General features: G+C 50.8%; 2 protein-coding genes across 5 annotated transcripts in view; both read left to right on the forward strand.

The window, feature by feature from the left end:
* Window positions 1-15,409, forward strand: part of Odad4 (outer dynein arm docking complex subunit 4) — a 31,267-nt gene extending 15,858 nt beyond the window's left edge. The window contains exons 8-12 of one of the 4 annotated variants that reach the window (XM_004655752.2): window positions 174-260; window positions 3,244-3,440; window positions 6,704-6,804; window positions 10,916-11,000; window positions 14,867-15,409. In XM_004655752.2, coding sequence (XP_004655809.2) covers window positions 174-260; window positions 3,244-3,440; window positions 6,704-6,804; window positions 10,916-11,000; window positions 14,867-15,294 — 898 coding nt within the window. In that variant the 3' untranslated portion in view covers window positions 15,295-15,409. The remainder of the gene's footprint in view (window positions 1-173; window positions 261-3,243; window positions 3,441-6,703; window positions 6,805-10,915; window positions 11,001-14,866) is intronic. The other 3 variants (XM_045159811.1, XR_006639013.1, XM_045159812.1) reach the window with 3 other exon arrangements.
* A 2,200-nt stretch (window positions 15,410-17,609) lies between these two features.
* LOC101617203 (2',3'-cyclic nucleotide 3' phosphodiesterase) lies at window positions 17,610-27,337 on the forward strand. Its single transcript, XM_004655382.2, has 4 exons — window positions 17,610-17,714; window positions 18,859-19,528; window positions 23,549-23,688; window positions 25,877-27,337. The coding sequence occupies exons 1-4, from the start codon at window positions 17,712-17,714 to the stop codon at window positions 26,324-26,326; spliced, it is 1,263 nt and encodes a 420-aa protein (XP_004655439.2). The 5' UTR covers window positions 17,610-17,711; the 3' UTR covers window positions 26,327-27,337.
* The last annotated feature ends 32 nt before the right edge of the window (window positions 27,338-27,369 follow it).

Here is a 27,369-nt window from a genome sequence, read left to right on the forward strand (position 1 = left end):
AAAGGTCCTGGTGATGCCCATGTCAGAATCAAAGTTCAATGGGGGGGGGGTGCCACAGCTCCCCAGCTTGGAAGCTTTCTTCTAACTGGATCCGAGGCTAGAGCCCCAGTTCTTGCCTTCTTCTCTATCTCACAGTGCCTTATAACAGCCAATTTCTTGCTTCTGCCCCACAGTGACCTTCCTGATGCAAAATCCAGAGCCCTTGACAACATTGGCAGAGTTTTTGCCAGAGTTGGGAAATTCCAGCAAGCCATTGACACGTGAGTGACCAAGTGACCAAGGACTGTCTCTTCATACTGGGATTCCAGTTGGGGACCAGGATGCCAGACAGAGAGGCATCGGAAAACTTGGACTTAGAGCCAAATGGTGGCTCACGCTTGTAATCCCAGCACTCCAGAGGTAGAGACAGACGATCAGAAATTGAAGATCATTCCTGGCTACATAGCTGAGTTTGAGGCCAGCCTGGGCTTACATGAGACCCTGTCCTTCCCAGAAAAATTACTTAGCTATGGCATTATTATGGATTATTATTATTATTTTTATTTTTATTATTATTATTTTTGTTCCATTGTTTTTTATCCATGTATCTTTTTTTCTCAATTTTTATTAACATTTTCCGTGATTATAAAAAATATCCCATGGTAATACCTTCCCTCTCCCCACTTTCCCCTTTAAAACTCCATTCTCCATCATATCCCCTCCCCATCTCAATCAGTCTCTTTTTTATTTTGATGTCATGATCTTTTCCTCCCCTTATGATGGTCTTGTGTAGGTAGTGTCAGACACTGTGAGGTCATGGATATCCAGGCCATCTTATGTCTGGAGAGAGCACGTTGTAAGGAGTCCTACCCTTCCTTTGGCTCTTACATTCTTTCCGCCACCTGTTCCACATTAGACCCTGAGCCTTGGTAGAGATTATTTTTTAAGTTAAATATTTTATTTACTTAATTGTGAAAGAGAAACAGAGAAGGAGTTAGAGAGAGAGGAGAGAGAGAGAAAGAAAAAGAATGGGCATGCCAGGGCTTCCAGCCACTGTAAATGAACTTCAAATGCATGCATCACCTTGTGCATCTAGTTTACCTTGGTACTAGGGAATTGAACCTGGGTCCTTAGGGATCACAGGCAAGTGCCTTAACAGCTAAGTCATCTCTCCAGCCTGTCCCTAGAAATTCCATGAGTTCAATTCATGAGTTCTTTTTTTTTTTTTCAAGATAGGAGCTCCTGCTTTCCTCCTACCTCTGCCTCCTGAGTGCTAGGATTTAAGGCATGTACCACCATGCGTTGCTAAAAAAAGAATTTTAAAAAAATATTTTATTTAGCCGGGCGTGGTGGCGCACACCTTTAATCCCAGCACTCGGGAGGCAGAGGTAGGAGGATCGCCGTGAGTTCAAGGCCACCCTGAGACTACAGAGTGAATTCCAGGTCAGCCTGGACCAGAGTGAGACCCTACCTCGAAAAAACAAAACAACAACAACAAAAATATATATTTTTTTTCATTTATTTATTTGAGAGTGAGAAGAGGCAGATAGAAAGAGACAATAGGCACACTAAGGCCTCCAGTCACTGCAAACGAACTCCAGATGCACACACCCCTGTGTGCATCTGGCCTACGCGGGTCCTGGGGAATTGAACCAGGGTCCTTTGGCTTCACAGTCAAATGCCTTAACCGCTAAGCCATTTCCCCAGCAGTAAAAAAAAGAATTTTTTAAAATATTTTTGTTGCCGGGCATGATGGTGCACACCTTTAATCCCACCACTCGGAAGGCAGAGGTATGAGGATTGCTGTGAGTTTGAGGCCACCCTGGGACTACATAGTGAATTCCAGGTCAGCCTGGACTAGAGTGAAACCCTACCTCGAAAAACCAAAAAACAACAAACAAAAATATTTTTGTTGAGCCGGGAGTGGTGGCACATGCTTTTAATCCCAGCACTTGGGAAGCAGAGGTAAGAGGATCTCCACAAGTTCTAGGCCACCCTGAGACTGTATAGTAAATTCCAGGCCAGCCTGAACTAGAGTGAAACCGTACCTTCAAAAAACAGAAAAAAAAAAAAAGATTTTTGTTTATTTGAGAGACAGGGGTGGGGAGAATAGGCACATCAGGGCCTCTTGCCCATGCAGACAAACTCCAGATGTATGTACCACTTTAAATTTTTCATTTTTTTTTCAGGAAGGGCCTCATTGTAGCCCATGCTAACCTGGAACTCACTCTATAGTCCCAGGATGGCCTCAAACTCAAGGTGATTCTCCTGCCACTGCCTACTGAGGGCTGAGATTAAAGGCATGCACCACCACACTCAGCTTAGAATCAGAATTTCTAGGGACAGGCTGGAGAGATGGCTTAGCTGTTAAGGCACTTGCCTGTGATGCCTAAGGACTGAGGTTCAATTCCATAGCACACCTGGCTTTTTAAAAAAATTCTGATTCAGCTGGGCATGGTGACACACGCCTTTAATCCCAGCACTCGGGAGGCAGAGGTAGGAGGATCACTGTGAGTTCAAAGCCACCCTGAGACTACAGAGTGAATTCCAGGTCAGCCTGGGCTGGAGTGAGACCCTACCTCAAAAAACAAAAATAAAATAAAATAAAAATTCTGATTCAAATGTCAAGGTCAAAATGACTCAGGAGTTCACTGTTAAGGACATTCCAGTGATTCTTAGCTTTGGCGCTGGTAGGCCACACCACCTGTGGGGCTTCCTTGGCGGCTATTCTTGGCTGTGTGCCTGTCAGGGGCACCCAGGAGCTTCCTGTGCGCTCTCCAGCTGGCCTGACTACCTGGCTGAGCTCCAGCCCTGGCGGTCCCTGGGGTGGACTCTAGAGACACATGGCCCTTTGGCATCTGGCTTATGTGGATCCTGGGGAGTTGAACGTAGGTCCTTTGACTTCACAGGCAAACACCTTAACCACTAGGCCATCACTTCAGCCATCTCATTTGATGGTGAAGATGAAAACAGCTTTGATAGTCTTTACTAACTCCACCCTTGAACTGGAGTGGGAGAAGGAGGCTTTTTATTTATTTATTTATTTATTTTTATTTTTTTGGGGGGGGTAGGGTCTCACTCTAGCCCAGGTTGATCTGGAATTAGACTCAAGCTGGCCTTGAACTCACAGCAATTCTCCTACCTCAGCCTCTCAAGCACTGGGTTTAAAGGCATGTGCCCCCACACCTGGAGAGGATGAGTTTTATTCTGGGCCCAGCAGGAAGCGAGGGTCTCAAGATGCTCACTGGTTCTTCACGTCCTCAGGTGGGAGGAAAAGATTCCTCTGGCCAAAACCACCCTGGAGAAGATCTGGCTGTTCCACGAGATTGGCTGCTGTTACCTGGAGCTGGACGAGGCCTGGCAGGCCCAGAGTTACGGGGAGAAGTCTCAGCAGTATGCGGAGGAGGAAGGAGACCTTGAGTGGCAGCTGAACGCCAGTGTTCTGGTGGCACAGGCACAAGGTACAGAAACTCCCATCCTATGTACCTCATCCAGCATCAAGCCAGCTGCCACCTGTGGGCTAGGAACCTGAGAGCTGGGCTTACCATCCCTGTCTGTCCCTGTTCACCTTAATTATTTTTTTTTCGAGGTAGGCTCTTGCTCTAGCCCAGGCGGACCTGGAATTCACTATGTAGTCTCAGGGTGGACTCGAACTCACAGCAGTTCTCCTCCCACTGCCTCCCTAGTGCTGGGATTAAAGGCATGCGCCACCATGTCTGACTACCTAGATCCTTCCTTCCTCTCTTCTTCTCTTCCTCCTTCCCGCCCTCCCTGAGGCAGAGAGAGTAAGAAAGAGAGAGAATGGGCATGCCAGGGCCTTAAGCCACTGCAAATGAATGCCAGACGCAGTCACCACCTTGTGTATCTGCCTTACATGTGTCCTGGAGAATCAAATCTGCGTCCTCTGACTTTGCAGGCAAGTGCCTTAACTGCTAAGCCATCTCTCCAGCCCCCATGATGCCCTTTTTTAAAAAAGTATTTATTCATTTGCAAGTAGATAGAGGGGTGGAGAAAGAGTGAGAGAAAGACAGAGAGTGAATATGAGCACCCCAGGGCATCTCATCACTGCAAATGAACCTCACTTTATATGGGCACTGGGGAGTGGAACATGAGTTGTCAGGCTTTACAAGCAAGAGTGCCTTTAAAAAAATTATTTTTATTTATTTATTTGAGAGAAAGAGAGAGAGAGAAATAAGCAGGTAGAGAGAGAGAAAGAGAATGGGTGCACGCCAGGGCCTCCAGCCACTGCAAACGAACCCCAGATGTGTGCAGCCCCTGGTGCATCTGGCTTACGTGGGTCCTGGTGAGTTGAACCTGGGTCCTTTGGCTTTGCAGGCCAAGTGCCTTAACCACTAAGCCATCTCTCCAGCCCAAGAGTGCCTTTAACCACTAAGCCTTCTCTCCAGCTCCATGATACCCTTTTGGAGTGATGGAAATGTCCTTAGACTAGATTGTGGTAACCATTTCAGAAGTCTAAATTTTTACCAAAAAATTAGTGGATTAAGTCCTTACAACCAAGTGAATTTTTAAAACTATATATTGACAACTTCCATAAATATAGACAAAATACCATGATCATAATACAACCAGGTAAGATGCAAATTATCTATCAAAACTGTGGCTGGGCCGGGCATGGTGGTGCACGCCTTTAATCCCAGCACTTGGGAGGCAGAGGTAGGAGGATGGCTGTGAATTTGAGGCCACCCTGAGGTGACATAGTGAATTCCATGTCAGCTGGAGCTAGAATGAGACCCTACCTCAAGAAAAAAAAAAAAAAATGTAGCCAGGTGTGGTGGCGCAAACCTTTAATCCTGGCACCCTGGAGACAGAGGTGGGAGATCACTGTAAGTTTAAGGTCAGCCTAGGACTACAGAGTGAGTTCCAGGACAGCCTGGGTTAGAGTAAGACCCTACCTCGAAAAATCAAAACAGCTAGGCATGGTGGCACACTCCTTTAATCCCAGCACTTGGGAGGCAGAGGTAGGAGGATTGCTCTGAATTTGAGGCCACCCTGAGACTACATAGTGAATTCCAGGTCAGCCTGGGCTAGAGTGAGACCCTACCTGGAAAAACTAAAACAAAAACAAAACAAAACAGGCCTGGGAGTGGTGGTGCATGCCTTTAATCCCAGCATTTGGGGAGGCAGAGGTAGAATTGCCATGAGTTTGAGGCCACCCTAAGACTACATAGTGAATTTCAACTACCTGGAAAACCCAAACCAAAACAAACGAACAAAAAAAAGCCAGGAGTGGTGGTGGTGGTGCATGCCTTTAATCTCAGCATTTGGGAGGCAGAGATGCTGAGAATACAGAGTGAATTTCAGGTCAGCCTGGACTAGAGTGAAGCCCTACCTCGGAAAACAAAAAACAAAAACAAGGAAAAAAAAAAACAAACAAACAGGGCTGGAGAGATGACTCAAGTGTTTAAGGTGCTTGCCTGCAAAGCCTGAGGCCCTAGATTTGACTCCCCAGTACCCACATAAAGCCAGATGCACAAGATGGTGTCTGGAGTTCCTTTGTAGTGTCTGGAGGCCCTGGCATGCCCATTTTGTTCTCTCTCTCAAATAAATAAAATAGGAAAAATATATCTGAGTGTGGAGGCAATATGAGCACTTGAGAGGTAGAGGTGGGAGGAGCACTGTGAGTTCAGGGCCAGCCTGAGACTACAGAGTGAGTTCCAGGTAGGGCTGGGGATGCACCTCTGTTGAGAGTGCTAGCTGGCTGGATGAGCCCTGCAGAGCCGCTCCCTCTTTGACTTTGGAGGATTTCATCACCCCTGCAGAAGGGAGCTGAGGGTCCAGCAGCCATGCCTATGTCTTGAGGGTGGGGACCACAATACTTGAGATTATTCCAGAAGAGATCTGTGCTTTTGATGTCTTCCCTGTTACTCATCTGTACAGTGTTTTGGGTTTGCATATCTATCTATCTATCTATCTATCTATCTATCTATCTATCTATCTATCTATCCACTTATTTAGTTAGTTGAGAGAGAGGCAGAGGCAGATAGAGAGAGAAAGAATGGGCACACCAGGGCCACCAGCCACTGCAAATGAACTTCATCTGGCTTATGTGGGTCCTGGGGAATTGAACTTGGGTTTTGGTTTTGCAGGCAAGCCATCTTAACTGTTAAGCCACCTCTCCAGTCATACATATATACATATATATATATATATATATACATATATATATATGTATGTATGTATGTATGTATTTGTGTTTGTGTGTGTGTGTATATGTATGTATGTATGTATGTGCAATGCAGGGGATTGAACCCAAGGCTTCGTGCATGCCAGGCAAGCACTCTACTAACTAAGCTATATCCCCAGTCCCATGCAGTGTTTCTGAAATAGCTGAATGACTATTTAGAAAGCAGAGATTTCTTCTTCTGGAACAAGCTGTAGGTGGGGCAAGTTGGGGATCCGCACTCTAGTGACACAAGATGCATGCACTATCCTTTATCCCCAGACCCCTTCCTTTATTGACCCCTCTGAGGGGTCTGGGATCTAGGGCCCTTGCTCCTGAGCTCCAGTCCTCAGTGGTGCCCACACGAGAAATTCAAAGCAGAGACAGTGGTGAGCAGTTCAGTAGTGACACCCGGCGTCTGGGCCTGAGTCTGCATAAGCTTCCAGTGGGCCCTGGCCAGTGAGCGTTCAGGCAGGCTGGCTACTCCGGCAAGCTACACAGTCTTAGACCGCCTGTGCCGTGCCTTCTCCCCTTGCTGTGCAGTGAAGCTGAGAGACTTCGAGTCGGCTGTGAACAACTTTGAGAAGGCGCTGGAGAGAGCAAAACTGGTCCACAACAACGAGGCACAGCAGGCCATCATCAGTGTGAGCCTTTGTCATCAGCTGGGCTCGGGTGTGGGGAGCAGGGTTCGAGGTTGGGCCCTCAGCTTCCCTCAGCTGCTTGTCACCCACCGACTGCAGGGCACACGCATGGTGGGCCGGTAGCTTTGACGTGTTCGCTACTGCTGCCCATCTTATAGCAACAGATCCACCAGGTTTTATATGAAACACAAAGTGTATGAAACATTTCTCTTGGGGTTGAAGGATGGCTCAGCAGGTAAGAGCACTTGTACAGGGATGAGGGCCTGAGAGGGCCTGATTCACCCTGAATTTGATTCCCTGCACCCACACAAACAGCTGGGTGTGGCCACACACACTTATAACCCCAGTCTCGTGGGAAGCAGAGACCAGAGAATTGCTAGAGTTCCCTGGTCAGACATTCTGGCCAGAAATAACTGCTCCAGGTTCAGAGAGACTCCATCTCAAGGAAAGAGATGAATGAGCAATAGAGACACCTGCCATTCTCCTCTGGTCTCCACGAATGCACACACACATGCACACACATGCACACACATCTGTACACATGTGAGTACACCTCACATTTTACACACACAAAAAGCCCACACTAAGCTGGGCATAGTGGCTCGTCCCTTTAATCCCAGGACTTTGGAGGCAGAGGTAAGAGGATCGCTGTGAGTTCAAGAGGCCAGTTTGAGACTATATAGTGAATTCCAGGCTAGCCTGGGCTAGAGTGAGACCCTACCTCGAAAAAGAAAAAACAGAAGCTAGCCATATATATATATTTGTGTACATATTTATTTGACAGAAAGCAAAAGAGAATAGTTGCTCCAGGGCCTCCAGCCATTGCAAATGAACTCCAGATGCATATGCCCCTTGTGCATCTGGCCAACAGGGGTCCCGGGGAATTGAAGGGGGGTCCTTTGGCTTTGTAGGCAAACGCCTTGACCACTAAGCCATCCCACCAGCCCAGGTTTTGTAAATAAGAGCCTTTAACCATTGGACTATCTCCCCAGCCCCCTATTGGGCCTTTTGGGAGGGAAGATCATGGTATGCTGCCTAGGAAGACCAGAGTGACGACAGCTCTTCCCTAGTGCAGTGGGAATTCACTCCCAAGAGGTCACCACGGGCAGTAGGCTGCTCCCTGCTTCTGTGACCTCTCACAGCAGCTTGGCCGTCCCATCGCTGCCCCTGGCCTGTTGCTCCCGTAGTGCACACTTTGCCCCAACACTGGCCTGGTGGGCAAGAGTGCCCACCTTCACCATAGCCCTGCCCATGTGCTCCAAGGTTCGCACACATGTTCTCTCCCAGCCCATCTTCTCCCCCATGACACCCCCGCAAACAAAGAGCAAGGCCATTTGTTCATTTGTTCATCGCTGAGTGCAGTCAGCATAGGACCCAGGACCAAGGGTGGCTGGCGGTTGTCCTGGCCCATAAGAAGCCTGGTGTCAGCAGAAAGACTGAAACAAAAGCACAAGCTCTAGTTTGTGATGGGGCGTTCAGAGTAAGAGCCCCAGTTTCCTGGGGGCAGAGCTGGAGGCCGTCCCAGCAGCAGGGTTGGAGGTCACTCTGAAGGCTGGAGAAGAGTGGACAGGCAGAGAGCAGGTGCCTGCCGGCCGTTAGAGATGCAGAGAGACCCAGAGATAGAGCATCAGACAGCGAGTTAATTAGAGGTCAGCCTGGGCTGCATGAGACCTTGCTTCAAAAGGACAACAGATCTGGGCACGGTGGTTCACACTGGTCATCCCAGCTCTTGGGAGGCTAATATAGGAAAGATCACTGTGAGGCTGAGACCAAACTACAAATAAAAGCTGTGCAGGAATCCCAGCCCTAGGGTGTCAGAGGTGGGAGGATCACTGTGAGTTTGAGGCCACCCTGAGACTACAGAGTGAATTCAGGTCAGCTTGAGCTGGAGTGAGACCCTACCTCGAAAAACACAAAAAACAAAAGCTGTGTAGGGCAGGGGCAACCAAAAATAAATGTGTATGGACATGCTATAAGGAAACATGCTTTTATTGTTTATAATTATGGAAGTTGTCAATAAAAAAATCAAATTAAAAAAAGAAACCTATGGGGTTGGGGGAATAGCTTAGTGGTTAAGGCGTTTGCCTGGGAAATGTAAGGACCTCGGTTCAATTCCCCCAGACAGATGCACAAGGGGCACATGTATCTGGAGTAGGTTTGCAGTGGCTGGAGGCCCTAGCGTAGCCATTCTCTCTTTCTCTTTGCCTCTTCCTCTCTCTCTCAAATAAATAAAGAAATAAAACATTTTTAAAAAGAAACATGCTACATTATAAGCTAATTTAAAATAAAATTTAAAAGCAGGCATGGTGGCGCACACTTTTAATCCCAGCACTTGGGAGGCAGGGGTGGGAGGATCGCCGTAAGTTTGAGGCCAGTCTGACTACATAGTGAATTCCAGGTCAGGCCTGAGCTAGAGCATGACCCTACCTCAAAAAAATAAGATAAAATTGAAAGAGTGAGAGAGCGGTATAAAGATCAGGTGCAGTGGTGCATGCTTGTAGGAACTACAGGCTGAGGCAGGAGGATTGCTTGAGCCCAGGAGTTCAAGGCAAGTCTGGAAAACATAGGGAGATCCTGTCTCAAATAAACTAAAGCATGGGGCTGTACAGATGTCTCCGTGGCTAAAGGTACTTGTTTGCAAAGGCTGCTGGTCCAGGTTTAATTCCAAAGCATGTATGAAAAGCCATGCACAAAGTGGTGCTTATATCTGGAGTTTGTTTGTACTGGCAAGAGGCCCTGACACAACCATTCTCTTTCTCTTTCTCTCTAGGTGTGGATTTTTTTGTTTGTTTGTTTTTTTGAGGTAGGGTCTCACTCTAGCTCAGGCTGACCTGGAATTCACTATGTAGTCTCAGGGTGTCCTCAAACTCATGGTGATCCTCCTACCTCTGCCTCCTGAGTGCTGGAATTAAAAGCGAGCGCCACCACTCCAGCACTTATGTGGGTAATGAAGACTAAATTGGGTGTGATCTAATGTGAGTGTTAGCCTCCACACACATGCATTTGCACATGCATGTGCACTCATACATACCTGTACCCACACACATACACACCATACACCTATACACTAATAAAGGAAAAAAGCCATACTGAGCCAGGCGTCGTGGCACACACCTTTAATCCTAGCACTTGGGAGGCAGAGGTAGGAGGATCGCTGAGAGGTCGAGGCCACCCTGAGACTACAGAGTGAATTCCAGGTCAGCCTGGGCTAGAGCGAGACCCTACCTAAACAACCACCACAACAACGCACTGGCTGAACTTGAGAGCCCTGTGGATCTGAAGTGGAGCTGAGGGTGCCCTCTGAAGGTTGGCCAGCCTCGCCTGTCTTCTCCTTAACTGTTGCCTTGCTGAATGCTCACAGGAGAAGATTTATGAAGGCCAGAGTGGAGGTGTACTCCTAAACACTCAGGACTCAGGGAGGCTGAGGCAGGAAGATTGTAAGTTTCAAAGCCAGCCTTGGGCAACTTAGCTAAGATCATGCCTCAAAGGAAAGAAAAAAAAAGTGGGTTTAGGTGCAAAGGTAGAAATGAGTAAACTGGTAGATAGCCACAACTCCCACATGCACACCTGAGCCCCAGGGGGACGGATTTTGATTTGCTCTTGTAAACCTCTCACGCTCCTCAGTACTGAAAGGTTAGATGAGGGGCCAGAGAGATGGCCCAGCAGTTCAGGTCTCTGCCTGCAAAACTTAACAACCTTGGGTTTGATTCTCCAGTGCCCATGTACAGCCAGACGCACAAAGTGGTGCACGCGTCTGGTCATTTGCAATAAGCTAGAGACCCTGGCACACCCATTATGTCTCTTTCTTCTCTCTCTGCTTGCAATACACACACACACACACACGCACACACATATATATACACACACACAAACATATAAGCTGGAGGCCCTGGCGCACCCATTCGGTATCTCTCTTCTCGCTCTGCTTGTGATATATATGTGAGAGGAAGGAAGAAAGAAAAGGTTAGATAGCCTGGAGGGCAGGTGTCTTTGGAAGCAGAGGGAAGATGTGGCAGCCTTGCCTTCTAGTGCTGTGGCTTGGATGGGGAAGGGAAAAGGGTTAGATGCCAAATAGGGGCCTACAAGAGTTAACCAGTTCCTCTGCCCTCCACAGGCCTTGGATGATGCCAATAAAGGTATCATCGAAGAACTGAAGAAAACCAACTACAGGGAGATACTGAGGCAAAAGACAGAGAGTCGTGAGTTCCTGCATCATGCTTGTCCCCTTTGGCCTCTCCCAGCAGCCCTGGCCACACCGTCTCTCCCCAAGCCAGTGTGGCACTGCCAGTCAAGCATTCTCATTCAGTTGCCACCAGCAGCCATAGCCTTCCCTGGGTCTGGGCAGGGCGAGGATTTCATTTACCTTCAGCTGGGCTTTGCATTCAGCATGGCGGTCCTGAGACTCCACAGCAGCAGTGTGTCTTCAAGTTATCCAGTGTTTACTGACCACTTGCCAACTGGCAGGCAGGGGAGACTGAGGCTGTGCCCCCAGAGGAGTCCACAGCTCAGTGGGAAGGTGGCAGAGTGGCCAGCCACCCACGCGTCTCTCTCACACAAGGTGTGGTGACACACACCTTCAATGTCAACATGCAGAAGGCAGAGGTAGGAGGAGAACCGCTGTGAGTTTGAGGCCGGTCTGGGACTACAGAGTGAGTGCCACGTCAGCCTGGGCTACAGTGAGACCCTACCTTGAAAAAAGTAACAACAAAAGAAGTTCAGTACATGACCACAGAGGCCAGAGGGCTGGGACTCTGGAGAGACAGGGGTTGTCATAAGCAGGCAGATAGTCTGCCTCAGGCACCAGAAGGTGCTGCTTTCTAGTGGGAGACAGAAGAGAACTGATGGAGTGAATAGATGTTACAAATGAGATTTCAGCTTGACTTCTGCAATGTGGGCTGGACGGTCCAGCTACCACAGTTACCTTCCCATTGCTGGGTCAGAACAGAACACTTGACTAAAAGCAGCTTATGCGAGGAATGGGTTTATTTCAGCTGTTTGGAGGGGAAGCTTCCTCCTGGCAGGAAAGCATGGCAGAGCAGGCAGCACATATCACATCTTGTCACATCAGCTGGGAGGAAGCAGGGAGCATGAGCTAGCTCTGAACACTCAACAGGCTGGACTAATAAGCCCCAATGTCTGTCTCCCTGACACACCTCTTCCAGCAAGGCTCCACCTCCCAAAGGCTCCACCAGCTGGGGCTGAGTGTGAAGCTTCATTCCAACCAGCAGCAATGGCTGTCAGCAGACTAGAGCCTCTGACAAGCTGGTAGCTGCTCAGTCCACAAGGCTGGATGCCTCAGCAGTACCACTGTGGCACTGAAGGCCTGCAGTATTCCTGGAGAGCACTGGTCCATGCTAGAAGGCTGAAGAAACTCAGTCCTGCTCATGTCTGCTAAGGGCAGATGCACTTACCAGAAAGTAAGGGCAGCCAGGCAAAAAGCATTTGTTTTGCCTAGAAACTCTTTTTTTTTTGGTTTTCCATGGTAGGGTCTAACTCTAGCTCAGGCTCAGCTAGAATTCACTATGTAGTTTCAGAGTGTTCTAGATCTCTTGGTGATCTTCCTACCTCTGCCTCCCAAAGTGCTATGATTTTTTTTTTTTTTTTTTTTTTGGTTTTTTGTGGTAGGATCTCACTCTAGCCCAGGCTGACCTGGAATTCACCCAAGTGCTGTGATTAAAGGCATGTGCCACCACGCCCATCTTGGAAACTTTTTGTTGTTTTGTGGAGGGGAGGGTGATTTTTTTTCTTTTAAAATTGAGACAGGGTCTTGCTCTAGCCCAGGCTGACCCGGAACTCACTTTCTAGCTCCAGGCTAGCTTTAAACTCCTCTTACCTCAGCCTTCTGAGTCCTGGGATTAAAGGCACGTGCCACCACACCAGGTTGGAAATGTTGGCCTCTACCTGAAGGGCTGCACACTCTGGGGAGGTTCTTCCTCACAGATGCACCCAGGAGCCGCTCTCTTCCTTGATTCCTGCTGTGATCAAGTTGACAATGGACATGAGCCATCACAGACACTGGCTGAGGCCAGTGGCCTGCCAGGCCCCATGCTGGGGAAGGTGGTGCACAGTCACTCTGCCAGCCGAGCTGTGTGTCTTTGCTCTCAGGGGCCCCTGCTTTGTCTAACAACTGCACTGAAGGCTTCCAGGGGAAAAGCAGGCCTTTGAGCCCCTGCTGGTCTCAGCAAGGACTGAGGGAGGGTGGCAGCCCAGGGGAGCGCGGCTGGGGACAGCAGCTGCAGGCCGTGGGTGGCCATGCGGGGCCTGGCAGGCTTTCTTGCAGGGATGGAGAGCACTCACCAGCTTCCCAGGCTCATTGTCAAAGACGTGTTTCTAGCTGCACTATGCCCAGGACACTGAGGCAGAGGGTTAGGAATGCGCCGTGCTTCTCGTTCTTGGCCTCCTGGCTCTAGAACCTGGGCTTTTACACGTGCTCTGGTTTCTGGCAATAGACATCCTCTATTTGCCTCTCTCTGTAGGGCCCTCACCCACCTATTGCAGCGGGTCAAGTCAGAACAGACTCCTAGGCTTCTTGATTTATTCTCCACCCCACCCCCCATGTAGGGTCTCACTCTGGCCCAGGCTGACCTGGAAGTCATGGTGTAGTCTCAGAGTAGCCTCAAACTCACAGGGATCCTCCTACCTCTGTGCTAGGATTAAAGGTGTGCGCCACCACGCCCAAATTAGGCTCCATGCTTGAATCCCCTCAGGTTCTCTTGTCATGTAATAGAGCAGCCAGAGAGACAGCCTTTTTGTAGCACCCGCCATGTGGCAGCTGATCCTTCAGAGAAGGTCTGGACCTCTGTTCATGCAGTGCAGATACACGAAGAAGCCACAGGAGCAGTAGATGAGAAGAGAGCAGGATGGGCAGACACTCAAGCAGCCTCTCCACCCCTGGGCAGGCCACATGACGGGGAAACGCCCTGCCACATCCCCACGGGGTGCTTCCTTGTATGAGCAGCAGGGGGCAGCGTTGCTTTACCTTTTCACCCTCTGATGGCTGTGAATTTGGAGAACTTTTGCTGACTTCCAGACCAGCAGCTTCCAGGAGAAGAAAAGGAAGCTCTGGAGGAGGGGTGCTGACTTTATGGTAGTAATTGTTAAAAGCAAAGAGCATCTGGGCGTGGTGGCACATGCCTTTAATCCCAGCACTGGAGGCAAAGGTAGGAGGATCACCGGTGAGATTGAGGTCTCACTGAGACTACCCAGTGAATTCCAGGTCAGCTTGGACTAGAGTGAAACCCTACCTCAACAACAAAAAAACAAACAATAAAAGCAAGGAGCAAGGATCCTTTCAGTCACAAAATAGCTGCTTTGCCTGCAGCTTGCTTGTCTGTTTACAGGAGACCTAACCAATGATACCCATGCCTTGCAGGGACAATGACAATGGCGAGGAGGAGCAGCTGCTGGCATTTTCCAGCAGCTATGCCTTTTATTTTATTTTGTTTTGTTTTTTCATTGTAGGGTCTCATCATAGTCCAGGCTGACCTGGAACTCCTTCTGTAGTCCCAGGTGGGCCTCAAACTCACTGCAATCCTCCCACCTCTGCTGAGATTAAAGGCGTGTGCCACCACACCCGGCCTGCCTTTTGTTTTTGAGGGAAGAATTGTTTATTGTGATTCAGAACCTAAGGGGATATAGTCCCTCACTGTGGGGAAAGTATAGTGGCAGTAGCAGTCCAGTTGGTGGCAGCAGGATCTAGGGCAGGGTGTAGGCTAAGAAACAAGCACCTGCCATTTCTTGTAGGGAAAAGAGTCTGTTTTGGGGTCAAACTATCTAGGGTTCAAATTCTGACTCTGCTCTTATTTTACTTACAGTGAGATCCTAGTATGATTTCTGTCAATCTCATATCAATGTTCCTGTGCAATTTCATGATGGTCACATATGGTCCCTTTTTCTCCTTTTGGAAAGGTGTGCTATCACAACACATGTGACAGCTAGCATACCACACGTAAGAGCTGTCACTCCACACAAGCGCTCTCACACCACATATAAGAGTTTGTGACTACAGTCATTGTCAAAGCTTTGTTCCAGTTGACTTTTACTTCACCACATCTCTGTTTCTTAGAAGAGGTCACTGCACTGATGGAGTTGCCCACGAGAGGACCAGAGAAGGAATCACCGAGGCGAGCACGGGAAGACACCATGAAGCAGTGGGAAAGAGACCAAACTGAGAGTGAGAAAGAGACGGATGATGAGGAATTCAAGCAGAAATTGGAAACAGAAAAAGGCAAAAGAGCCTTGGAAGAACATGCCAGAAGTCTGTCAGACAAGGGCAGGACAGTGATCGAAATGGACGGGACAGATTCTAAGGAAACACTGCAGATGAGGCCTTCAGAAAAATCAGACCAAATGCAATTTGGAGAGTTAAACAGCAAGGACTTAGGAGGCCTAGATGTGAGAATCCCGGAAGGAGTCAGCAAAGTGGCTGAGGGGTTGGGAGACACAGAAGAAAAGGGAGACACTGAAAATACTGAAGAAGTGGAAAATACATGATTGCCACGGGGGCCTTACTAGACTTAAAAGGCGAGATCTGTTTTTGATTGCTCCTACAGGTCACCTCCACCTGCCACTGTTTTCCTATTAAATATGTACCTTTCACTTTTGCAAATCCTGAGTCTGTCATTTTGCCTCTTGGCTCACTGAATTGCCTCAGGAAGGTGAAGAAGCAGGTTAGTTTCCGAAAGGGAGGAGAAAGGCGATCCCACTGCCCCTTGTCTCATCTTGCTGTGGAACTACCGAATGCAGCCTGCTGTAGCTGAAGGGAAGCAACAGTGGTGGGCGCCCCAGGCTGGCTCAGCTATGAGCAGTTACACTGTGCATTGAATTGTAAGCTCCTAGGCCTGAGCAGAAGGAAGTAAATTCTGGGGCTAATGGAGTTCACTGTGCTGCTCAGGGGGCACAGGGGAGAGATGTCCCATGTCAGAATGAACTTGAAAAAAAAAAAATCAGGGCTGGAGAGATGGCTTAGTGGTTAAGCGCTTGCCTGTGAAGCCTAAGGACCCCAGTTCGAGGCTCGGTTCCCCAGGTCCCACGTTAGCCAGATGCACAAGGGGGCGCATGCGTCTGGAGTTTGTTGGCAGAGGCTGGAAGCCCTGGCGCGCCCATTCTCTCTCTCTCTCTCTATCTGTCTTTCTCTCTGTGTCTGTTGCTCTCAAATAAATAAATAAATAATAAAAAAAAATCAGCTGGGGTGTGGTGGCACAGGCCTTTAATCCCAGTACTTGGGAGGCAGAGGTTGGAGGATCACTATGAGTTTGAGGCCAGCCTGAGACTAAGTAGTAAATTCCAGGTCAGCCTGGGCTAGAGCGAGACCCTACCTCAAAATAAATAAACTGGCTGGAGATACAGTTCAGCAGTTAAGGTGCTTCTCTCCAGAGCCCAATGACGTGGATTCAAAACCTGGGTAAGTCAGATGCACCAAGTGGCACAAGTACCTGGAGTTCGTTTGTGACGGCCAGAGGCCCTGGCATGCCCATGTATTCACTCTCTCTGTTTGCAGCTAAGTAAGATACTAAAACAAAACAAGACATGCAGAGCCAGGCATGAGGACACACGCTTTTAATCCCAGCACTTGAGAGGCAGAGATAAGAGGACTGCTGTGAGTTTGAGGTGTGCTTGGGACTAGAGAGTGAATTCCAGATCAGTGTGGGCTAGAGTGAGACCTTACCTTGAAAAACCAAAAACATACCAAAGCGCACAATGAGTTATAAAAAAAAAAAAAATCAACTCATGGGCTGGAGAGATGGCTTAGCGCTTAAGGCATTTGCCTGCAAAGCCAAAGGACCTCAATTTGATTCCCCTGGACCCAGTAAGCCAGATGCACAAGGTGGTGCCATGCATATGGAGTTTGTTTACAGTGGCTGACGACCCTGGTGCACTCATTTTCTCTCCCTGTGTCTTTCTCTCAAATAATCAAATCTTGGGCTGGAGAAATGTCTTAGTGGTTAAGGCTCTTGCCTATGAAGCCTAAGGACTGGGTTCGATTCCCCAGGACTCATGTAAGCACAAGGCCCTGGTGCCCCCAGTCTGTGTGTCTGTCTCTTAAATAAGTAAATAAATATATATATATATTTTAAATTAAATCAAGGGCTAGAGAGATGGCTTAGCGGTTAGCCTGCAAAACCAAAGGACCTTGGTTCGATTCTCCAGGACCCACGTTAAGCCAGATACCCAAGGTGGAGCACGTGTGTGCCTGGAGTTCGTTTGCAGTGGCTAGAGGCCCCGGAGCGCCCATTATCTCTCTCCCTTTTAATCTAAAAAAAAAAAAAAAAAAAAAAAGGTTAGGCTGGAGAGATGGTTTAGTGGTTAAGTGCTTGCCTGTGAAGCCTAAGAACCCCGGTTCGAGGCTCGAATCCCCAGGACCCACGTTAGCCAGATGCACAAGGGGGTGCACGCATCTGGAGTTCGTTTGCAGTGGCTGGGAGCCCTGGGGTCCCCATTCTCTCTCTCTCCCTTTCGCTCTGCTGCTTTCTCTCTCTCTCTCTCTGTCGCTCTCAAATAAATATTTCTTTTTAAAAATAAATAAATCAAATCTTAGGGGAAGCTCCAGCCTTGCTTTGCACGACCTTGCCTCGCTCATTTCATCCTAATCCGCCCGGGGACCAAGGAAGCGGCCTCATTTCTAGCAGGTGAACCATGACCGAGTGTGTGCAAGGCGGGCGGGCACACGGCTGGTCCCGCGCGCAGGTGTGCGCCGGGCACAGGCGGGGCTCGGGCCCGCTGTTTGTTTCGCTGCCCCGCGCGTGCGCGGAGCCCCGGCCCGCTGCCGCCCGCCCCGCCCCCGACCTATGAAAAGCGGCCGGGCGCGGGGGCGCGCCACCCCGAGACGCCCGTGTCCCCGGCGCAGGCGGGCGGCCCCGGACACCTAGTTGCCCGCAGAGGCGGCGACGGCGGCGCCCCCCCCACCCATCATGGTGAGTGCACGCGTGGGGGCCGGGACAGCAGGAAGGGCGAGGCCGGCGCGGGTGGGACGCTAACGGAAAGCAAAAGTACCGTGGGGTGTGTGTCGGTCGAGGGGGGGGGTGTCCCTAGGAGGAAGTGGCATGCAAATGAAGACCCGCCGTGGCGGAGTTGAAGCAGCCGCGCGCGGCCCCGGGGCAAGCGGGGAGGCCTGGGGGAGCCGCGCGCTGGCGCCCCGGATCGCAGGTAGCGCTGGCTCCCCAGCTCTCCAGCTGCCAAGTGGGTCCCGGCCTGGACCCGCTGCCGAGCCCGCGCTCGGAGCCGCAGTTTGTCGGAGGATGAGTCGGGGTGGAGAGAGTTGACGGCGCAAAGTCTTCACTTGTTGCTTTTAGCCGAGCGGACGTCCAGTGGCTCAGAGAGGTGCAGGGCTTAGGTCGTGGAAACAGGTAGCCTGGGCCCCCTCAGTCCTGCAGCGGGCACAAAGACCACGCTGAGAGGGCAGAGGAGGTGGCAGGCGGTGAATGAACCCTTTGTCCAGTGCTCTCTTGCCCTGCCCCCCATTAGCTCTCTGTGGGACCATTGTCCCCCTCGTCCCAGACAAGAGAGTATTATCTGCTGACGCCATTGTTGGGGGTAGGGAGGCGGTCTTTGGGTGGGGTGACCCTCCTCCACCCCCACCCTCCTCTGCACACTCAGAGCCAGGGCAGCTGTGGCTTTGCCCAGACACGGAGCTCCAGGCCTCCAAGGAGGACATCCTTAAGAGGTGCCAAGAACATAAAAGTTCGGGCCAGGCCTGGTGTCACCACGGGCCCTAGGCTCCCTTGCATGCACTGCCACCACATTTGTTTTCTCTCTCCAGGGAAGAGGGTGATCCTTGGGGACGGGAGAGTAAGAGCTTAGGGTGCTTCAGCAAGATTCCCTATGCTACCTCCACGGCCCAACTGCTGCAGAGACTCAAGGACCTTTGGGGAGGGGGGCCACCACTCTCCACCAGGGAAGGCATCCAGCACCCAGAGGTGCTTTAAGTCAGGCCTGGGGATTCCCGAGCTGCCCCTCCATACACTAGAGACCCAGTCCAGAGACAAAGGGTTGGGGCTGGAGGGCTGTCTGTCCGCAAGGTAGCCCTGCGCTGACATCTCCTCTTCCCTCTCCACACAGAACAGAGGCGTCTCCCAAAAGAGCCACGCATTCCTTCCCAAGATCTTCTTCCGCAAAATGTCATCCTCAGGGGCCAAGGACAAGCCAGAGCTGCAGTTTCCCTTCCTCCAGGATGAGGAGACGGTGGCCACGCTGCACGAGTGCAAGACGCTGTTCATCCTGCGTGGCCTGCCGGGCAGCGGCAAGTCCACGCTGGCTCGGGCCATCGTGGACAAGTACCACAACGGCACCAAGATGGTGTCTGCTGACGCTTACAAGATCACCCCCGGCACCCGGGCAAGCTTCCCCGAGGAGTACAAGAGGCTGGACGAGGACCTGGCTGCCTACTGCCGTCGGGAGATCAGGGTTCTTGTGCTGGATGACACCAACCACGAGCGCGAGCGGCTGGAGCAGCTCTTTGAAATGGCCGACCAGTACCAGTACCAGGTGGTGCTGGTGGAGCCCAAGACGGCGTGGCGGCTGGACTGTGCCCAGCTCAAGGAGAAGAACCAGTGGCAGCTGTCGGCCGATGACCTGAAGAAGCTGAAGCCAGGCCTGGAGAAGGACTTCCTGCCGCTTTTCTTTGGCTGGTTCCTGACCAAGAAGAGTTCCGAGACGCTCCGCAAGGTTGGCCAGGTCTTTCTGGAAGAGCTGGGCAATCACAAGGCCTTCAAGAAGGAGCTTCGACAGTGTAGGTGACACCGGGGCGGAGGCGGGCGGGGGGCGGCAGGGAAGGGAAGCTGAGTCCCTCCGCAGTGTCGGCCTCGGTTGCCAACCCATCTCGCTGGGCGCTGTGTGCTGTGGCCGGTATCGAGCTCCAAGGATGGGGTGAGCCGGGTGCGGCGGCACTTGTCTTTAGTCCCAGCACTTGGGAGGATGAGGTAGGAGGATCTCTTGAATTTAAGGCCAACCCGGGGAGTGAGTTTCAGGTCAGCCTGCGCTAGAGTGAGACCCTGCCTCAAACAAAAGGACGTGGTGTGAGATGGGGAATGCAGATGGAGGCTCTCAGGACCCAGAAGTTGGTCCTCGACAGAGGTACCCTTTGGCAGAGGAAGCAGGTGGGCCTAGGGAGAGGCGGTGTGTCCAGGGTTCCTTTCCTTCCATCTCTCTGCTCTCCAGTACCCTTCTCCCAGCCGGGATCTACACCACCCTCTGTGTCTTGGAGATGGGGAAAAACAAATTACTTCCTAATGGGAAAGATCACGTGGTTCTAGTGTTGTCAAACTCATTTTTTTTTTAGCAGAACCATGTTCCCAAACAAAATAGGGTAGCCTAAGCGACAAAAGAAGTAAAACCATGACTGTAGTGACTTTGCTGGGGATGGGTTCCAGGTACCCCCATTACATCCCACGGTTCTGGAGAACCTAGTCTCAAATCACTCGGTCTTCCTCGTTGGGGGGGCAGACTCAGAACAGCTGTGAGATTTGCCACCGGAACCTGGCTGGCGAGGGTTCCAGCAGTGCTCTCCTGGCGGAAGCTGCTGGCTCCAGGGACAGGGAAGGGTCCTGGCAGGCCCCGTTTCCCTGCAGTGACCCACTGGGACTGTCTCCCACTGATCTTTCCATGACTTTGAACTCTTATTTTTGGGCTTTTTGAGATGGAGTTCTATGTAGCCCTGGCTCGCCTAGAACTGTGTAGACCAGGTTGACCTCTGACGTGAGGCAGTCCTCCTGTCTCCTGAGTGCTGGGGTTATAGGCCTGCACCTGCATGCCCAGGTCTCTTTTAAGCCTTTGCTAGCCCCCTCCCTGGGTCCCCTGATTGTAAATAATCGACATACTTGGAGTAACCTCTCCATTTCTTTGTTAGTTCGTATTCCTCAGAGGCTGGTCCTAGGTACCTGAGTGGGTTTTCAGAGGACATATTTCTACACTCCTCAGGCTTACACTCTGCAGGGCAATGCGCCTGCCATGACTCGGGCCGGGCACCAGCCCCCTGCCAGGACTCAGGGTCAGAGCTGGCAGTGCTGTCCTGTGCATGATCACTGCTTGGTTCTGCTCAGACCGTAAACACCAGAATGTGGTTTCTGCCCAGGGCAGGGAAGGAGATTGGCTTTTGGAAATCAACACAGCAGTGAGGACATGGAGGCTGGAGATGAGCTTCTAACGCTACCCTGCCCGCCTTACCCAGAACTCTTCACACCTGATGCCCTTAGGACACTTTTCTCCTCCCAGAGTGCCTGCTGGGCACGTGCAGAGTCTTGTGGCCCCCTGCATGAAATGGGAGCTGTTAATGCTAAGTGGTCCTGAGGAATCGGAGTGTATGGAAAGCCTAATTGTTGTAGTGGGTGAACCACTTGCCTTAGGCCAGATGGCTGGTAGTGGCAGGTGCTTCTTGCAGTCTGACTTACCACTGTTCCACACCCAGTTTTCATGACTTGCTTTCTCCTTCCAGGTAAGGCTGGCCTGTCCTTTAGTCCTTTGGCATAGAGTGTGGGGAAAGGACACAAAGACCCACCACTGCACAGTCAGTCCCCCTTAGTGCTAGGTATTTTGGGCTTTTTGAGATGGAGTTCTATGTAGCCCTGGCTCACCTAGAACTGTGTAGATCAGGTTGACCTCTGACTTGGGGCAGTCCTCCTGTCTCCTGAGTGCTGGGGTTATAGGCCTGCACCTGCATGCCCAGGTCCCTTTTAAGCCTTTGCTAGCCCCCTTCCTGGATCCCCTGATTGTATTAGGGCCTTATGCACGCCAGACAAGCATTCCTCCAAGAAGCTGCATGCCTTCCCTGAAACGTCTTTTTATCATCATTATTTTTTTCTTTCTTTTCTTTCCGAGGTAGGGTCTCCCTGTAGCCAAGCTGACCTGGGATTCACTGTGGAGTCTCAGGGTGGCCTCGAACTCACAGTGATCCTCCTACCTCTGCCTCCCAAGCGCTGGTATTAAAGGTGTGTGCCACCACGCCCGGCTTCTTTTCTTTTTTGAGATAGGTCTCACTCTAGCCCAGACTGATCTAGAATTTACTATGTGGTCTCAGGGTGGCCTTGAACTCATGACAATACTCCTACCTTTGCCTCCCAAGTGCTGGGATTAAAAGTGTGCATCACCACTCCAGGCAATTATTTTTGATCTTTTAATTGAAATTGTTATTATTATTTTTTTTTGAGGTAGGGTCTCACGCTAGTTCAGGCTGATGTCGAATTCACTATGTAGTCTCAGGGTGGCTTGGAACTCATGGCAATCCTCCTACCTCTGTCTCCCGAGTGCTGGGATTACAGCAGGCACTACCACGCCCAGTTGTTTTAAAAACTATTTTTTAAAATTTGTATTTGAGAGAAATAGATAGATACAGAGAGAGAAGACACACTAGGGTATCCTGCCACTGCAAAGAATTCCAGACACATTTATCACTTTCTTTTCTCTTTTTTTTTTGGTGTTTTGAGGTAGGGTTTCACTCCAGTTCAGGCTGACCTGGAATACACTATGTACTCTCAGGGTAGCTTTGAACTCATGGCGATCCTCTTACCTCTGCTTCCTGAGAGCTGGGAGTACAGGTGTGTGCCATCATGGCTCTCCACATGCATCACTTTCTGCATCTGGCTTTACATGGGTACTGGGGAATTGAATCCAGGCCGCCAGGCTTTGCAAGCAAGTGCCTTTAACTACTGAGCCATCTGTCTAGCCCCTATTTCTCTTTTATATTTTATTTATTTGAAAGGTGAAAGAGGCAGGTAAGAGAGAAAGAGAAAGAGAATGGGTGTGCCAGAGCCTCTAGCCACTTACTGCACACGAACTCAAGATGCACCACCTTGTGCACCTGGCTCACATGGGTACTGAAAAATCAAACCTGGGTCCTAAGGATTTGTAGGCAAGAACCTTAACCACTGAACCATCTCTCCAGCCCCAATTTCTTCTTTTTTTGGTCTTTCAAGGTAGGGTCTGGCTCTAGCTCAGGCTGACCTGGAATTCACTATGTAGTCTCAGGGTAGCCTTGAACTCATGGTGATCCTCCTACCTCTGCCTCCTTAGTGCTGAGATTAAAAACGTGTATTACCATGCCTGGCTGTTTTTTTTTTTTTTTGGGGGGGGGTAAGTTTTGGCTCTAGCCAAGGCTGACCTGGAATTCACTATGTAGTCTCAGGGTGGCCTTGAATTCAGTCCTTCTTCCTCTGCTTCTCTGTGTGCTGGGATTAATGGCATGTGCCACCACACTCAATTTTTGAAACAAGTTTTTCTTTTCTTTTTTTTTTGAGGTCGGCTCTCACTGTAGCCTAGGCTGACCTGGAATTCACTATGGAGTCTCAGGGTGGCCTCAAACTCGCGGCGATCCTCCCACCTCTGCCTCCCGGGTGCTGGGATTAAAGGCGTGTGCCACCACGCCCGGCTTGAAACATTTTTCACAGCTCAAAGTTACTGTGAGTTCCATCAGCTAATGTAGTAGACTTAAGAATTTGTGTGGAGCCGGGCGTGGTAACACCCGCCTTTAATGAAGAACGCTGTGAGTTCGAGGCCACCCTGAGACTCCATAGTGAATTCCAGGTCAGCCTGGGCTAGAGTGAGACCCTACCTCAAAACAAAACAAAACAAAAAAACCAAAAACCAACCAAACAAACAAAAACAAAGAATTTGTGTGGAGTTGTGGGCTGGAGAGATGGCCCCGTGGTTAAAGACCCTTGCGTGTGTGTGTGTCGTCACGGGCGTTTTCCGTGGGCCTGCGTGGTCTTTGTGGTTGGTGTTGATAGGCCCTCCCTGCCGACTGTGTTCTCTCCTGCAGTTATCCCTGGGGATGAAAGCAGGGAGAAGATTGAACTGGTCAGCTACTTTGGGAAGAGACCCCCCGGCGTGCTCCACTGCACAACCAAGTTCTGTGACTACGGGAAGGAGCCCGGGGCTGAGGAGTACGCCCAGCAGGACGTGAGTTCTCTCCGGGGCTCCGGCTGTGTGCAGGAGGATGGGGGGCTGCGGTGTCTTCTGGCAGGGGTGCAGGGAACAGACCTGAGGCCACAGCTAGGGGAGAGCCCTTCTTCCAGGCTCAGCCTCCACATCTGTCACGATCCCCCCCCCCCACCTGCTCACCAGTACATCTGTCCCCAGGGCCTGCTGGCAGGGCTTTCCCTTCTTCAGGCTCTCAGGGAAGGCTGGACAGCAGCAGACTCCTGCTGAGGTTCCTGGGAGACCACGTTAAAATTCCAAAGTCCCAGAACCCTTGGTACCCTGAGGGTTTGGTCTGGTTCCGGGGCCTAGCCACACCCCCAGGGTGAGTGGCTGAGGGGTAGGGAAGCTTCCTGACTCAGGACTACCAGACCCTTTCCTGCCACTGAAGATACGCCCATAGGCAGATGCAGCTGTTCTTCACGCCGAGCATGTTGCCCAGATCCACATGGCTTGGTTCCGACCTCCTCTACTTGCCTTCCCGGACGCCTCCCCAGCCCATCCTCTCTTGCTTCTCAACCATTTTACCTATTGGCTTACTGGTCAACTGTCACTAAAGTGGCTGCTCTCCAAGGGTCAGGATCTGTTAGCTTGATTCACCTGTGTCCCCAGTCCCCTAGCCCAGTGGAATAACAGTATATACAGAACACTTGCCACTACCATCTAACCATTCACTTAGCCACACTTTTTATTTATTGAGAGAGAGTGTGTTGTGTCAGGGCCTCTTGCTGCTACAAACCAACTCCAGATGCATGTACCACCTTGTGCATCTTAGTGATACTGTTTATTGAGAGAGAAAATGGGTACACCAGGGCCTTTGGCTGCTGCAAATGAACTCCAGACATATGCGCCATCTTGTGCATCTGGCTTACGTGGGTCCTAGGGAATCGAACCTGGGTTCTTTGGCTTTGCAGGCAAGTGCTTTAACTGCTAAGCCATCTCTCCAGCCCCTTAACCATAGGTATTGAGCACCTATTATATGCCAGACGCTGTTGGGACAAGGGCTTGTGAACAACAATAAAAAAGAGCTTATTCAGGTGGGAAGATGGCTCAGTGGATCAAGTGCCTGCCACACACTTCTGCTTCACCCAAGTGTGAAGACTTCGGTTTGGATCCCTGGAGATCATATAAATGTTGGGTGGGAATTGTGGTCTACCCGTAATCCCCAGAACAAGCTGGTTAGCTGTACTAGCTGAAATGCTGAGCTCTGGGCTTAAGCCAAAGATAGTGTCTCTCAGTAAATAGGCAGAGAGCAAGAGACATCGACCTCTAGCTTACATGTGCACACTGCCACGCGTGTGCGCTCGTGTGCGTGCACACACACAAACGTGTACACCACACACAGGGGAGAAAAAGGATTTTGAGATCAGGTTAGATGGGCTTTCTGGAAGAAAGTCAGGTAGAACCAGAGTCTGAGTCAGATGTAAACCCCAGTGGGTGAGTGGAGGTTAGGCCGTGGCCCTGGGCACCAAGGTGAGCTGGGCAGCAATACCAATAGCAAGTGTGGAGCTCTGCACCAGGTAGACCCTGCTGTTACCTCCAGTTCCCAGGTAACTAAGGCACAGAGGTGCTGGCATTGCGCTCAGCCCTGAGCCTGGAAGCGCTTCTGCATGCACGCCTGACTTTCATCGTATGCCTGCCTCTGGGCACATTCATTTTTCTAATATTAGCTGGAAAAAGTTGTGCTGTGGTTGTTTGGCTGACTGGCCTTTAAAAAGGGCCTCTCGCTGGACGGGGTGGCGCACGCCTTTAATCCCAGCATGTGGGAGGCAGAGGTAGGAGGATCACTGTGAGTTCGAGGCCACCTTGAGACAACATAGTGAACTCCAGGTCACAGTGAATAAGACCCTACCTCCAGGGGAGAAAAAAAAAAAAAAGAATTTGTGTGGAGTTGTGGGCTGGAGAGATGGCTTAGCAGTTAAGGTGCATGCCTGTGAAGCCTAAGGACTCTGGTTCAATTCTCCAGGTCCCACATAAGCCAGATGCACAATTGTGGCACACGCATCTGAAGTTCGTTTCCAGGGGCTAGAGGCCCTGGAGTGCCCACTCTCTCTCTCACACATAAATAAATTAATTAATAAAAGCTGCGCTGGCTGCCTGCTCTTCCCTCTAGGAGCAGCCCCTCTTCCTCCTGGCCAGCCCTCTCTAGCTGGAGCTCTTCTTTCTGCAGGTGGTGAAGAAATCTTACTGCAAGGCTTTCACACTGAGCATCTCTGCCCTCTTCGTGACACCCAAGACAGCGGGGGCCCAGGTGGTGCTAAGTGAGCAGGAGCTGCTGTTGTGGCCCGGTGACGTGGACAAACAGCCGTCTTCTGATGGCCTGCCCCGGGGGAGCCGCGCTCACATCACCCTGGGCTGTGCGGCTGGTGTACCACCCAAGCAGACAGGCTTTGACCTCTTAGAGATTATGCGGCAGGAAAAGGGGGGCAGCCGAGGTGAGGAGGTGGGGGACCTTACCCGGGGCAAGCTCTATTCCTTGGGTAATGGGCGCTGGATGCTGGGCTTGGCCAAGAAGATTGAGGTCAAAGCCATCTTCACGGGATACTACGGAAAGGGTGAACCTGTGCCCACACGTGCCAGCCGGAAGGGCGGTGCTTTCCAGTCTTGCACCATCATCTGAGGTTCTTACACTGCACCCCTCTACTCTTTAGGAGGGAGCGGGGTGGACTGGGCAGCTTGCCCTCTATTGATTTTTAAAGTTTTTTTTTTTTTTTTTACTTAGTTAACCTGTCTGTAACTTTTTAAGAATTGTAAAGTAACTGCCTGTCCCTTCCTGCCCACCCTCTTCCCCTCTAACCCCAAGCTCTCAACACAAATGGTGGGCGACACCGTTCAGGAATCTAAACCAGAGCTGGTAAGGCTGGGCCGGCAGGCCTGGAACTGCACCTGTTCCATGTCCATGAACTGGCCAACCCACCTTTAGCCCTGGCCCATTGCCTGGCCAGCGTTCCTGGGAGATACTCCAGAACTGCAAACACCACACCGTGGGCAGTGGGATCACTGCCACAAACAAAAAAAATGGGTGGCCTTGAGAAGGGGACGATCCCTGGGTGCCAATGCTGTTTCTGAATCACTGTAGCCCCTGGAAGGTTGGAGCTACTGAGTAGGGTAGAAAAAGGGGCTTACCTCCCGCCTCAGATCTGACTTACGTCCCTGTGCCCTCTTTCACACTGGAGCTAAATTAGTAGTGTGATCACTAGGGAAGACAATAAACAGCAGTCACATCAGGATGCTTACTGTCCTCATCCTAGGAGGGGACGGAGTGGCCTTCAGAGTGGCATGGCTCTACTGTGGGTGGGTATCAAGGCTGGAGTAATTACAGCCTTGCTGCCTGCCCAGCCCGTCCTGCCTCCATGGGGCCTCTGGGCCTCCTTGAAAGGGGGCAGGTAGGTATCAAGAACCAAGGGAGGGGACCCCAAGCTCACAAAGACAAGCCCCATCTGCTGTTCTAGGGGACTCTGCAACTACTCCGTGTGCTGTGGTTCCTGGGGTACCTTCCACTGCCCTCTTGCTGAGTAACAGGACCTTGCTAATCAGGCTGTCCCTCAACCAATGTTTACGTTCCTATCCTGGCTTTGCCCAACCTCGGCAGCTTGTAAGACTGATAATGAAATAAATCATGTTAATCCTGGCAGTGTGCGGTCTCTCTCCCCCCTTTATGCC

The sequence above is a fragment of the Jaculus jaculus genome, chromosome 9, assembly GCF_020740685.1.
Source record: "Jaculus jaculus isolate mJacJac1 chromosome 9, mJacJac1.mat.Y.cur, whole genome shotgun sequence".
Lineage (NCBI taxonomy): Eukaryota > Metazoa > Chordata > Mammalia > Rodentia > Dipodidae > Jaculus > Jaculus jaculus.

Coding starts and splice junctions, on each gene's coding strand:
- LOC101617203 (XM_004655382.2), top strand. Junction 19,529..23,548: donor CAAGAAGGAGCTTCGACAGT/GTAGGTGACACC, acceptor TCTCTCCTGCAG/TTATCCCTGGGGATGAAAGC. Junction 23,689..25,876: donor AGGAGTACGCCCAGCAGGAC/GTGAGTTCTCTC, acceptor TTCTTTCTGCAG/GTGGTGAAGAAATCTTACTG.